The 14,564-nt window shown below is 36.2% G+C and overlaps 1 protein-coding gene and 1 pseudogene across 3 annotated transcripts; one reads left to right on the top strand and one right to left on the bottom strand.

Annotated features, from left to right (window-relative positions):
* Positions 1 to 446: 446 nt before the first annotated feature.
* LOC135583936 (TSL-kinase interacting protein 1-like) lies at positions 447 to 6,090 on the bottom strand. 3 transcript variants are annotated; one of them, XM_065100276.1, is made up of 8 exons: positions 5,902 to 6,088; positions 2,967 to 3,162; positions 2,458 to 2,663; positions 2,079 to 2,320; positions 1,754 to 1,970; positions 1,282 to 1,644; positions 999 to 1,139; positions 447 to 902 (listed from the first exon to the last, which is right to left on the bottom strand). In XM_065100276.1, exons 2-8 carry the CDS (start codon positions 3,067 to 3,069, stop codon positions 774 to 776), a joined length of 1,401 nt encoding a protein of 466 aa, XP_064956348.1. In that variant the 5' UTR covers positions 3,070 to 3,162; positions 5,902 to 6,088; the 3' UTR covers positions 447 to 773. The 3 variants fall into 3 exon arrangements, with proteins under 3 accessions (XP_064956348.1, XP_064956345.1, XP_064956351.1); XM_065100273.1 differs by having other exon boundaries at positions 5,913 to 6,088; XM_065100279.1 differs by lacking the exon at positions 447 to 902 and having other exon boundaries at positions 1,064 to 1,191; positions 5,913 to 6,090.
* A 153-nt stretch (positions 6,091 to 6,243) lies between these two features.
* On the top strand, positions 6,244 to 13,144 carry LOC135612054 (lysine--tRNA ligase-like; annotated as a pseudogene).
* Positions 13,145 to 14,564: the final 1,420 nt, after the last annotated feature.

The following is a 14,564-nucleotide window of genomic DNA, read 5'->3' as shown; positions in this document are numbered from 1 at the left end:
TGGCTTGCACCACGCAATCTAATTGCGGTCGGATCTAACCGTGCCTTGTTTTGAATCCAATAAGTCAAACTTCGACAGCGTTGTTGACCAATGATTCAGGATCGATAAATTGATTCGTTGGTTGATCCGATCCATCGGATCGTACCATAACAAATGAAATAAAAGGAAAAAAAACTCATTTGATTTTATATAGCTATCAACGTTGATTTCTGTATAATTTAATCAATTAGGACAAGCTTGTCCAAATCATCTAACACAATAATCCAAAAAGGAAAAAAAAAATACTGAAACCCAAATAGGTAACTTTCAAACTAACATCTTACTTTTTCATTTTTTTTATCTTGCAGGTGAAAGAAAACAATGGTTACCAAACCATTTGAATTGCCACAATACATTTTTGTGATTCCTGTACTTGAACACAGTTCCAACAAACCACAAAACTTAGATACAAGTCGTAATCAGATCTCAGAATCATTTCCTGACAATTACACATAAATGCTAGTTCAGTTAAATGAACAATAAGGGATACTGATTAGACATGGAAATCAGTGAGATTTCGAGTGCTGTAGATGTACAAAGTTACATCCTGGAGTTTAGCATTTTAGTACTGGACATCATATGTCAGAAGGTCATCTCATATTAGATGTGCTGTCACAAAGCTTGCATTCTTATCTTTCTACAGGCCATGGCAATTACGGAATCAATGACCAAAACATCTGTTGGCAACATTCTGTCTGTCTGCAATAGAAGGGAAAAACTATCAGGTCTCCAGATCAGAAAATTGAAAAGTTTTGAAATGCATCCATGCTGCTTGTAATCAATCCGCCAAGATCAATAGTTTCCCCATCATTCATCTCTCTAGAGCAAGGGGCAACGTACTCCAAGGGACCTAGGGAATCAGGCTGTGCGGTCATGAAGATACAAATGAGTAATAGCTTAGAAATCAGCTGAAGTTCTTTAGATAAAGCAGATTAAGTCTTGAAAGCGTAGATGAGTACCGGACTGAGGTTCATCCCTGCAAATTGGTTGCCGCCATTAAGTGAATCTTCTGAATGAGATTTGGGTTCCGAACATGCATCAACTGTTACTGGTATAGGGCAAATATTGTTTAGTGATGTCTGCCCCACCTGAGGGCCTAGCTGCAATTTGAAGTTGGTAAGCAGGTCTTAGTCTTGCATCAGCTACCTATGTCTAAATAAAAGAAAATATAAAAGAGAATAAAAACATGCAATATACCATATTAGCTACAAACAAGTTCAGCACAGAGAAATTAGAAAGTACCATATCGCTACAGTTCTCTGTGGCAGGAGGATCTCTAGTTGAAGCTGGATGATTATGACTTGAAGAAGCAACCTTTGCAAATGGAAATGCATGGCATGTTTCTTCTGCTTCCAAGATGGATGAATGGATCAACCGGTTTGATGGATTTGAGGGTTGATGACGGGCCATAACGGAAGCAATAGCAGCATCAAATGAATCACAGGTCATAGGGATCTGCTGAAGACTAGAATTTGGAGCAGGTAATGGATGGCAAAGGTTGACAGGAGTTTCCGACACTTCAGATAATATAGCACCAAAGCTCATGTTAGATAGGCAATCAACCCATGACATATTGACACTTCTGCTATTGTTCTTCTGGTCAACCTTGTTCATGTTAAATAAAAAAAAAAGAAAATTTTGAGTAAAAAGAAAATTTTGAGTAAAAAGAAAAAAAAAGACAGATAATAAGGTGGAAGATATTTGATACAATTACCCCATTTTGGATAGTTTTCTCCAACAAAAGGTGTGTTTCAACTGCTTGGTTCGCTGAATCATCCATATGGCATGGCCCATGTCCTTTGCTCGACTTACAAAGCAGTTTATCACCACTGGTGATATGCTTTTCGAAACTCTTATTAGGCTCCTCATAAGAATGCGATGTCATAGATGTCTGGCATGCTGTTTGCTCAAGATTGGAGAACCAACCATATCTTTGAAAACGAAAGAAACTATTCAGCTCAACATCCTTATCACGACCATGAAAATCTAGAGAATAAAAAAAAAGCACATGCAACCAGCATAGGGTAAAACAGTTAAACCTTAAACGAAACATGGCAGGGCTACCAAGTGAAGCATGCACATCAGCCGCGGTGACATCAGAGTCTTCTAAAGTCCATCTTATGCTGTTGGCCAAATTATCCAGGTAAACATTGTACGGAAAAAGCATGAGTTCTCCTGTTGCCAATTTTGAACTGCCCCACTTGAAGTTGAGGTGCTTCACCACTGAAGAGATTCTTTTTCTAGTTGTTAAAGTTAGTTCCAGGTAAGGGTTGTGATTATTCTGTAACATCACAAAGCAACAAAGCAAATGGTCATATGACAACTTAAATTAAAACTAAAAATAACAATAAATAACAGACTCTCCTTGTTCCCTGTGAAGTCACCACTAATCATATGTCTTAAACTTCTTAAATTTACCTTCTCCAATGCTTTCCTAGTAGCTTCATCTATTGGAAAAAGCTGAAGCTTAACTTTTCCATTGAAATCTTGAAATTGTTCTTGTACAAATTTCAAATCTCCTGGTGCTGCTTCCGGTAAGCTAGTTTGCATATCCTGAATCTCCAGCTGAGGTAATTGGATAGAAGAAGTGTGAAGTTGTCCATCTAACTCAGAACTCTTTTTTCCTGGAAAAAGAGAGATGTCAATGAATGTAAACAGCATTTAATATCCTACAGCCGGAATAAGTTGCTACTCAACCCAAATGGTCATCAAGATATCTAATCATGATTCACACATTACTATTCATTAAACTGCTGGAATGGAAGGAAAACCAAATTATAATATATCATCATATGTCCTTGGTTATCTAAGCTACGTGCATTGTCATAATTACTGAAGTGGAACATGCTGAAGAATCACTTGGAAGGGAAAAAGACTGACAAGCAAGACAGAGGTATGGGGAAAACAGCTTATGAATGACAGAGTACCCGTGATCTCCCATTTCTGCTTTGTGATCTTTAGGCTCTTGGACTTGTTGCAACCAAGACATTTTTTTGCAAGACCTTTATGCTGAGAGCCAGAAGCTTTCATGATAAACCCTCTTTTGCTCTGAAGATACTAATAATTATAGCCTTCTTTATGGATGTTGCACTACAAGATCACAAAGGTGTATTCGGTGTTTTCCTGCAGGAACAAGATTGTTAAGCTAAAAATTTTGAGTGGTTCAATCAATAAAAAATTTAGATTAGATATGAATTCAACCTACCTTGTAAATTGTTCTGGATAACATATCTAAATTCAGATATCCAATTTCATATGTTAAAGATCTAAAAAGCCAAGAATCACAAGTATTCTTGTCAGCCATGAATTTATTCTAATTTGCAGATATTTATAAACAACAGATGCAACATAATTACATAGGACTTTAAGTTTATTTTAAAAAACAAATGCAAAGTGTCAAAATTCCTGAATTTTCTATCAAGACTACTTCAACAAGAACTACATCAAATAGATAAACTCCACAAATGTGGATCCTCAGGGTAAAATGTGTAATTAACTCCGAACAATTCGTTACTTATCCGAAGCTGGCTATACAATTAACTTAATTCTCAGCAAAAATGAGGCCTCCCTTAACCCCAGAAGCTTTATGTTTCCATGTGCATCACTAGATCGCTGAAATCAGATACCTTTCAACGATGAATAATGTTGCATCTCACTTCTTTCAAGAAAAATACATTATGTTCTAGCTGGTTCACTTGTTATCTTTCAACATAATCCGTTCTCCTCGCTTAGAAGCCCATGTTCTTCTTTTTTTTTTTTTTTTTCAGTTTTCATCTGTAACTTTTATCCAGTTCATTTTCTTCAGCTTATTGAATTCTTTTACATATAAATTCTTTGTGTACATGCAATTTATATTGTCTGGGAGCAGCGAACAGAATTAGAAAGAACAGAAGATTTGCATGGTTCAGCTTTTAGCATAGGTCCACGAGGGAAAGTGAGAATATCTCTAGCATATAACAATAATGGTTACAAACTTACAACATCTGATAATTCACTGAAAAACAAAAGCCAAGGTGCTGTATGCAAATTCTCAAAATGCTCGGAACATGAAGAAACCCTTCTCTGATCGCTTCACCAACGCCTTGTGTGACACAAGCAACTTACGTCTATGGTACAAGCCATACAAGGACTCTGTTTTTGTAGTATATAACCAAAGTTGATTCACCTACCAATAGCAGTGACTATACGTGGTTGGATGATAATTTATGATCTCCAACCTCTGGCAATAAAAAACCATAAATATCAGACTTACCTAATCAAAATCTTACTTCAAAGGCTAAATGAGAGTTGCCATTGAGCCACATGCAAAGAATTATTGTACCACTCCATAAATTTTGAAGCCCATTATCACTTTTATATCTCAATGTGGAAACCAGAATGTTGCTCCAAGTCAAAAAAAAAATCTCTCATCTTAGCTGTAGAAAAGTAAGCAAGCCTGGCTGGTTTATTGCATAAAGAAAACAGGAATCCATACATCAACAGTGGAAAATTCCTTCTCTTGATGGGATCCAAATGAAGTGCATTAATCAAGCTTATGTTGATAACCATACAACATATATTTCACCAGACTGTTAATACTAACTATACTGTGGATGTTACACCCTGAAACTACCTACCACTACAACGAGAAAATTCATTTGGTGCGTAAACTACATTAAATATGATTTAAAGAAATGAAAATCTTTAGATAGGATTTATAAGAAAATTAGAACAATGTTAACATTAAAATAATCAAATTTAAATATATGCAGACATGAACATCATGGAAATTTAGGAAGGGTTTAAAAACTTTAGTGTCATGATTCAAACAATTAAATTAACATTAATCAAAACAATCTAGATTAACACATGAAGGCAGGAACATCATGAAAATCATTAATTATGGTTTATTAACTTTCATGTCATGATACAAATATTTAAAGCAATTAATTGAATCTAAAATATGCATCATAGTATCATACTTTTTTATTATTAAAAATCCAAAATGAATTAATATAAAAATTTTATATTAAACAATTAAAAAAATAAAATCAAATATATCAAAATTTAAATTAAAGGGAAAGAAATTGATAATAATATTTTAGTTAAGTAACAAAAAGTTATAATGATTACAGTAGATTACATTGTGAATTTAAAAGACACGTACTACATAGAGCTAGAAATTTGACAAAACTCATCCATTAGGGGACCTTCGTGATCAACTGATAACACTTTTGATAACATGAACCTTTTTGGATGATAACAGTTTGAACCAGCGGCTTTGGATCAAAACGTTCTATGCCAAGGCTGGTTGCAAGTTTGTAGATGGCAGCTATGCACATAGTTAATAGATTCAATTCAGCAGATCTATGGACAAGGATCAATGAGTAAAAGTATATTTTGGTTGAATGTCAAAGCAGATTAAACATTTTATTAAGATTAATAAGTATATAAATATCTTCAAACGTATTGACAGAAAATAAAAGTGGAAAAAAGGTGAACTAGGGCTAGTTTCTGGATGGATTAGTTACCCAAATATCACTAGTCAAAAAGAAAAAAGGGACACTAGAATCTATTGATATCAAACAATTTTGGTTCAACGAATTGGGGCATGAAAAGTTTCAACGATTTTTCAACGGCTAAGAACGGCAGAATCACCGCGAAGTCATTTCAATTAGCCCCAAAAATTAAACTCTTTTCACCTGAAATTATAACGATGACATATAGAACAACCTCCGAATAAACTAATTCCAAATTAAAAGACAAGAGCTGGAACGAGAAAGGCAACGGAACCACACAAATCGTCACCATCAAACTACACAAAAGCAAGAAAAAAGGTACAGGAACCCTAACACAAGTCTCAAATATACGAGCAAAGGGTACCAGATCCGCACCAGTACGCAATCCTCGCGTGGGTATTATTAGCCAACGAAGAACGCTAATCTCAAGAACGCGCGCCAGGCGAAACCTCCAATCTTTCCCCAAAACAACACTGGATTGAGAGAGAGAGAGAGAGGGAGAGAGAGAGGGAGTTGCCGCCTTCGCCTTCCTAAAGACCACTGCTAGATTCGAAATAGCCTCTACATAGAGCTCGTTCATCCTTAGTCACGTGTCGAGTCGGTAAGTGGATCATGACATAATCGGATCCGGATAGTCACCGGGTCGAATCAGATCGGATCGGCTGGTAATGGATCCTGAAACCATCATAAGTAAACCAAGACTTTCGTCATCAAAAACCTAAACGCTGCCTAAACCCACCTTCACCTGCCCACTGGCTTATCACCACTTGGTTCTGCTTTCCTCGTCTCTACCCTTCCTCTCTTCGATCGCCCATGGCGGACGGAATCGAAGAGGTGGCGGAGAGCGTCTCCGGTCTCTCCATCGGCAATCCACCCGCCGCGGAAGCTCCGAGCAAGAAGTATCGCCTCGATTCCCTCCTCCGCAGCCTCTTCCCCTCTTCTGTTGGAATGTTCCTTATTCATCTTTGTTCGTTGTTCTCGTTTAGCGCTTTGAAGAAGGAGCTGAAGAAGAAGACGAAAGAAGAGGAGAACCGGTTGGGAGGAAGAGAAGAAGAAGGAGGTACACTTTTTTTGCCCGCTTGATTTTCTTTGAGTTACTTGCAATATATGCTTTTCTCTTGTTTGTTTGAAGCCCTAAAAGGGCCTCACTTTCCTGCTGCCTGAGAAATCATGCACAAGATTAAATGTTCCCGGATTTTGTGTCTAATTGATTATGATGACTCGCATTTTTGTTGCAAAATTAGCAGGCTGCTGCAATGCCACAGTCGCAGAAGCCATCGGCAGTTGCTGATGATGAAGACATGGACCCAACGGTTTGTTTGACCTCAGTTTCTCCCAATCTTATAGCAGAGAAAAAAGAGATTTTAAGCTTTTTCGATTTATAGGTTCAAAACTCAGTTCAGTTATCTGCCATTTGCAGCAATACTATGAGAATAGGCTGAAGATCCTTACATCGTTGAAGGCAGCCGGAGGAAATCCTTATCCTTACAAGTTTCAAGTGTCCATGACCATAACTGAATATACCGAGCAATACAGAGTTCTGAGTGACGGGAATCACCTTAAGGATGTCGAAGTCAGTTTGGCAGGTACATTTACTTTATCATATGATTGATGTATGAGTATTAAATTAATGTGGTTCTGTTATCTCTTGATGCTGTATTGAGTTGTCCTTTGTTTTAAGGGAGAATCATGAACAAGCGAACTTCTTCATCGAAGCTTTACTTCTATGACCTGTATGGAGGTGGTCTTAAAGTTCAAGTTATGGCTGATGCTAGGTACCACTTACTAAGATTAACTGATCTGTTTTGCTAATCATATTCATTTTTCAGTTTTAAGTGGAATATATTGATACAGATATCTACTCTTTGGGTTGAACATGCCAAGCATTTTTATCCCTTTGCCCTCCGTCAAAGAATTAGCCCTGAAATCTGTTGATTTGAAATGTGGCAAGATTAGTAAATGAAAGGATGATTTGAAATGTGGCATATGTTGATATTTCATAGCAGTAAAGCATTGATAAAGAAGGCATAAATTTGATGCAAATAATAAAACAAAGAGAATATATGTTGCATATAAGGAAACTTAATAACACTATCCGTATCACTTTCAACTAAACATTTAATACTATTAGATGTGTTGTGGGAATATACTGCAAGGCTTTATTGTACTATTTAAAGGAAGCCTTGTGTATAACTGGATCCTATAAGGCTATAACCATGCTGTCATGACATCTTGATTTTGTTACCGGTAAAATGGAAACTCAGTTGAAAAGTGGTAGCATTTACATCATATGGAATTGGGTTCCTTGAATAATGACAGTGAAACTGAGGCATTATGGATATATAGTGCTGTCAGTGGCAAACAACATGTACTGCTATGATTTCTCTTTAGGGAACAGTGTTTTTGCATTTTAGTATTTATCCTCTTCATGTCTCCGGATGAGGAATTTAAGGCAACTTGTATTTGTTGGTAGGCAATTGAAAAATAAAAATTGATCTTGCTTCCATGAAATATAATGGTATAATGATGGGAAAACTAGGCTTATCACAAACACATTCCTTTCTTTTATCCTTATTTACAATATTGTTCTTTTAAATTTGTTCATGTGGCATCTTTTGTGTAACAACGATATGCATCTGTGATTATGAGATTTATTTATGAATGTTAATGTTCAAATCTTTTTTTTCTTCCATGAATAAAAGAGTATGTAACTGCTAATTATTTACTTATTTTATGATGATTACTAGCTTGATTTTTCCTGCTAATTAGGGATTCAGACATGGATGAAGTTGAATTTGCAAAGTATCACTCAAGTGTGAAACGTGGTGATGTTGTTGGAATCTGTGGATATCCGGGTTGGTAGCTTTTTATTTGGTTACTAGTATTCTTACAATAATTAGTGAACTTTTCTGGTGTCATTCTCATTATATTGGCATGCAATACTATCAGATCAAGATTTGCCTGTTGTAACTTCATCTTTCAGGAGAGTCTGTAGATAACAACTTGTAGATTACAGGAGGAACTTTTAGTTGGGTGGGAAACAGATACACATTTGGTTATTTGGAGCAGCCAAATGTTGGCAACAATGATCATTTGAACTGTGGAAATTTGTTAACGTTGAAACTCATATTAAATTTATAGAAGTGGCAACAGTAATAATGTTCCACACTGTGATTTTTGAACTAGGAAATTTGTTGATGATGAATTTAAATTTCATATAGCTAGAGGACAACATAGATTGCCTAATGATCATTTTCTTTTATGAATCACATTAAGTGATGTACAATTTGATCTTTTAAGATGTCTTATTTGAAAGTGCCCTCTCTCTAAAGAAGTTTTATGTAAAAGCAAAGGTGGCAGGATTGATTGGTTCTTGGGATGAATTTGGATTCACAATTGGACTGATATATTGAAGAGTCAAAGTTACAAAAGGATGGACTGATATACTTAGTTTTTACATATTTCTATAGCATTGAATTTTTTTATTTTAGAAAGACAAGAAAGTTGATTTTAAGAAATGCAATGCATCGATTAGGGACATGTCTTTGCTATGGTTTGTTGGATTAGCTACAGGTGACTCGATTCTAGTTGGTTACTGAGCAAATTGTTGCAAATTAGCTGACCTAGGTTAACATTTTATTACACACGTTCTGATCCATGGAAGAGGAAAGGAGGAAAGGAGTGCTATAATGTTATTTACTACTATCATCTGCCATCATTGTTTCTGCCTTTGGACCATCCTTGCCACTTGGTGCTACTATACTCACTACCATTGGATGGGAGAGAGGAAGAGAGGAGGGTGAAAGAAGAGGGGAGAGAAGAAGGAGAGAGGAGGAAGATCATGTGTTGGATTAAAAGTAGGCAAAGCCAGAGGAAGGGGCATTATGATTGTCTGATCTTGTGCCATATATCATACAACTTAGTGATCTTGTATCTCCCTTTACTGTGACCTGATTAGATGAATTATGAATGCATCGTACCTGATTCTTGGGTGAATGCAAGGAGAGACTTAGGATTTTGAAGTATTCTTTTTTCTTCTGTTGTTCAAAATTATACCATATGCCACAAAGAAACAATGCATATGGTGTTCTTACTATTTTTCGTTTTGCGGGAAAGAGCAAAAGAGGAGAGCTCAGTGTCTTTCCAAAAAGATTTATGGTTCTCTCCCCATGCCTACATATGATTCCAAGACAGAAAGCTGGTCCTGGGGTTGAGAATACTTCTGTTAAGGTATGAATAATAAATCTTTATTGCCAGCATAATACTATGAGCTTTGATTCATATGATCTCATTTGAATTGTCCCTTTCCTTCTTTAAAATTTTATACTTTCCAGAAGAATGAAGGGAAAACAACACCAGATATTTGGGTTCCTGGAATGACAAGGAATCCTGAAACATATGTTCTGAAGGATCAGGTATATGACTCTTTTTGTTTGCTGTAAAGGTTTTTATAAGTTATGGCATTAGCTTCGATGATGAAATCAGAAAGCATCAAAACTGCAAGTATGATTTGTGCCTTTTTATGGTATTCAGTGTTATTAAATGGTGGTGTGCTCTAAATGGAATTACTTGTCTAGTCACTACATATGTATTAGCTTAGGTGGATGATGATATCATATTATGGATATAATCTTCTTCCTCAACTTTTTTGTATCTAATGAACCATTAATTTGCTTGCTTCTCCAAAAACATTATGTAGTCAACATGCATTTGCTCATCAAAGATTATCAGAGCATGCTTCATCTGAAATTGATTTGTTTTCTGTAAGAATCCTTGCATTATTTTCCATTCTTCCTATGAATCTAATCATCATATCTCTTGTGTACTAAACAAATAAAGGTTTAGCTGATGTGCTACCTAAAAGGTTTTGTGAGAAGAAAGGAGTGATGGTGCTTCCATAAGATAAGAAATTGGAAAGGAGGGTGATATATGCTGGAACAGTTGCATATACCTATATATTGATAGACTGTGACACAGTTCCTTTGTTGGAAGAATTCATCCCTTAGTTTGAACCTAGAATTTCATTATGGTGTCGGGTACATGCATGCAAAAAATGTATAGGAGAATATCTACAGCCCCTTTATGAGACAATTTAAGCTTCACTTTTTCCAATTAGATCATCTTCAAATTTGTTGGTTTTAGATGCTTGATTTATGCTGGGATAGAGCATTGTGCCTTAGATCATTTAAATTTATTTCGGTCTTCTGGTTTATGTTGTCTGAATCAGTACTTTCTAGTGTCTTTGATGTTTTAAATCTCTATGTTGTGTCATGTTCCGGACACATATATGGATTTGTCTCATATGCTTGGCTAGCACTTTTCATATTGTATCAGTACTCTGGCTTTATCTGTATTTTGTGATCCTGATAATTATTAGTTAAGAAACTGATCAAGGAGTACTGTTAAACTTTTGTTTGAATGTCTTGTGATGGCAGGAAACACGATATCGCCAACGGTATCTGGATCTGATGTTGAACCATGAAGTTAGACAGATATTCAAGACTCGTTCCAAGATTATCAATTATAACCGAGATTTCCTCAACAAGCTTGACTTCTTGGAGGTTTGGCTCTATCCTTTTATGTACTTTATTTTGGGGTGCTCCCAAGGCTCTTTAGTTTTCCTGTAACTAGTATTGGTTTTCTAGTTGAGAACATTTATGGTGAACATGATGACTCAAGCCCTTTTATGTTCTTGAAATTATGGTACTCTCAATGCCCTTTACTTGGTTATAAATTAGTTTTGCTTTCCTGGTGGAAACACCTATGATGAACATGATTGCTGGAGGAGCAGCTGCCAAACCCTTTGTTACCCATCACAATGAATTGAATATGAAGTTGTTCATGCACATTGCCCCTGAGCTATACTTGAAGGAGTTGGTTGTTGGTGGACTGGACCGTGTTTATGAAATTGGAAAGCAATTTAGGAATGAGGGCATTGATTTGACTCATAATCCCGAATTCACTACATGTGAGTTCCATATGGCCTTTGCTGATTATAATGATCTAATGGCTCTCACAGAAGAAATGTTATCTGGTAAGCAAGTAGCGTTGGCATTCGCATTCGCATCTTAATATGTGACTCATTTCCAGTGGGTATTGAAAATATTCTAATGCCGAACAGGAATGTTCAAGGCTCTAACTGGTGGCTATAAGATCAAATACCATGCAAATGGAGTGGATAAAGATCCAATAGAGATGGATTTTACTCCACCCTTTAGGTGTTTACTTGTCTTTTTAATTTAATTGCAATTTTTGGAAGTAAGAAAATTGATAGTTTATTCTTCTTTCTTCAGACGAATTGACATGATCAAAGAATTGGAGACAATGGCTAATTTAACTATACCAAAAGATCTTTCAAGTGAAGAAGCAAACAAGTACCTGTTAGATGCTTGTGTGAAGTTTGATGTTAAATGTCCCCCTCCTCAGACAACAGCAAGGTTATTGGACAAGGTTAGTTCTTAGATTAGAAGAGAAAATTAATTTTTCTATTGTGAATCAGAATTTAATAATGTTATGTGCAAGAGGCAACAAAAGAAACTAAAGAGGCAGGGCATAGATAATGGAACAAGAAAAAGAGAATAATTATATAATATGAATACAGATTAGCCATAAATATTGATGATTCATTCAAATACATTTTGTTTCTGGTGAAAAAGGTTTGTCTTCAGGAGTTTTTTAATCTGAATTTATCATGTCTCATGCAATTTTTATTGGATAATGGAGTAAATCCTATTTGAATATTTTATTGCATGGCAGAGTAAACCATTTTGTGTTGATTGATAGCTTGTTGGGCATTTCTTGGAAGAGACATGTGTAAACCCTACATTTATCATTAATCACCGAGAGATCTTGAGTCCATTGGCAAAGTGGCACTGATCAAAACCAGGCTTGACGGTTTGAATTATTCATCAACAAACATGAGGTTTGTGACAACAATCTCATTTTTGGCAACAGATTCATGCACTGTTTTCTTATGGTGTTGGCATGTCATTTAGGTTTGTAATGCGTAGACAACTGAATGATCCAGTTGTACAATGGCAACGATTTGCTGAACAACTTAAGGTACTGATGCAAAATTTCAGAACATCTCAGATGCAACTATAATATTTTTTTCTTTGTTTATTTTCTTTCCATTACATTGTCATACTAAGTCTGGTTCTGTAACTTGTGGACGGGGACATCAGGACCGACAATCAGGTGATGATGAGGCAATGGCTTAAGATGAAACATTTTGTACTGCTCTTGAATATGGCTTGCCTCCAACTGGTGGACGGGGTTTGGGGATAGATCGCCTTACAATGTTTTTCACTGATTCACAAAAAAAATATAAAGGTATCAATTGTTGTATAAATTCCTTATAAAGCCACTACCATTTTTACCCAGGCCAGGCCAGAAACCTAGCTAACATAATAATGTGAATGCTGGAATTCGTGGTGCAGGAAGTACTTCTTTTCCCCACCATGAAGCCTCAGGATGAGCCTTCGACCAAAGGTATCCTGTTAACTCTGTGCTATGTTGTGAACCTAGGATTTGAATGCACTTAATGTTCAAATAATGCCTTACGATCTAATGTCATTTTAACTTTAGCAGGCTACCTTGATCTTTGACAATTAATGAGGCTATATTTATTTTGAAAAGATCTTCGAGAATTTATTCTCTCATGTCATCTCAAATACAAGCATGTGGACCAATTTTAGTTATTCTTCTGTATTTCAATCGATAGAGAATTTGTCCATTTCTACTATATCTTTTCAAATTCAAGTTGGCATTTTTTGTTATGGCACGTTGGCAATTGTTCTTTCAGGTTCCTCTGTTCTGATCCTATCTTCATTTCTCGGGACCTGGTGACTTAGACCCCCAGAGTTGAACCTAATTGTATTTTATTGTCATGATGGTTCACATTAGAAGCATGTATCCAATAATAGGATAATGGACACTCACGACTTTGGGTGAGACCTCAACGCTAGAAAAGAATCCCTGGGGAGGCTTTCTCCTAAACCAAAGTATGGATCAGCGATTGCTTCACCGGCATTTCAAATGAACTATGGCCTGTGGTTCCTGTCTCATAGCCAAAGGCCAATTCTCGAGGATTTTAGACTTGGCAGGAATAAACTATCTTTTCATTTGCGCAATCATATTTATTGGGGTCACTTAAGTGTTATTGGATCAAAACGCATGCAGAATCACATTTTAACTAGAAGTAATTTGGGGCAAGTTAACGGCAAATAACCTATAAATTCTACTCCTACACCGTATGTAGGTTCATCACATTCTCAGAAATGACTTTTAAATTCAAGCCTGATAGAACTCTAGACGGAAAAAATAAACATCCTCCCTGACAAAAAGCCTTGCAAGAGGATATTTAGAAGCCAAATCCCAAATAGAGTATCAACAATGTGAATGTCGAATGAGCCTATTTCATCTACGAGCTCATCTCCAATGGAAGCCGGGCAGTATCAGTAACAGAGGCATCACACTCGTGTACTAACCATTCGCCATATAAGTCATATAAGTGAAAGAGATTGACAGTGTAAAGGCTGCATGTGCAAACCATGCTTCGATAAATGGAAGTTTAGCTCACCCTATCGCCTAGTCCTTGGCATGCAGCTCTCATGTTGGAGCTGAGAACAAAATAATAAAAAGCACTTACATCGAAAAGTTGGTTATATCAAGTTAATTACATGTTACCTGAGAATAATTATATCTATTTAGCATCTCAATCCCTAAATTTTAAAAAATTATATTAAAATTTTTATAGTTAGAAAAGTAAAATATATAATCTCATTTAACATGACATGATCGATTTTATCGACAGAAGCACAAAAACGATGGACAAAAAAATAATTTCAACGTCCCAATTACGATTTCGGTGGTGACAAACGATGACGTTGCTGAGGGCCACGAGTGACTATTATAGATGAGGGAGAGTGACGACGAAAAGTGAAGCAAAAGGAGAGGAGAAAGAGAATGACATAGATACATCTACATTGATGCCAATGTAGATGTCGAGTGACCATTTCGTTGCTT

Source organism: Musa acuminata, chromosome BXJ1-2, assembly GCF_036884655.1.
Source record: "Musa acuminata AAA Group cultivar baxijiao chromosome BXJ1-2, Cavendish_Baxijiao_AAA, whole genome shotgun sequence".
NCBI classification, from domain to species: Eukaryota; Viridiplantae; Streptophyta; class Magnoliopsida; order Zingiberales; family Musaceae; genus Musa; species Musa acuminata.
Note: the sequence above shows the minus strand (reverse complement) of the source record. Positions and strands in the feature narration are given on the sequence as shown.

Coding starts and splice junctions, on each gene's coding strand:
- LOC135583936 (XM_065100276.1), bottom strand. CDS start 3,069: ATGAAAGCTTCTGGCTCTCAGCATAAAGGTCTTGCAAAAAAATGTCTT. Junction 2,321..2,457: donor CTAGGAAAGCATTGGAGAAG/GTAAATTTAAGA, acceptor GTGATGTTACAG/AATAATCACAACCCTTACCT. Junction 1,140..1,281: donor CAGAGAACTGTAGCGATATG/GTACTTTCTAAT, acceptor TTCAAATTGCAG/CTAGGCCCTCAGGTGGGGCA.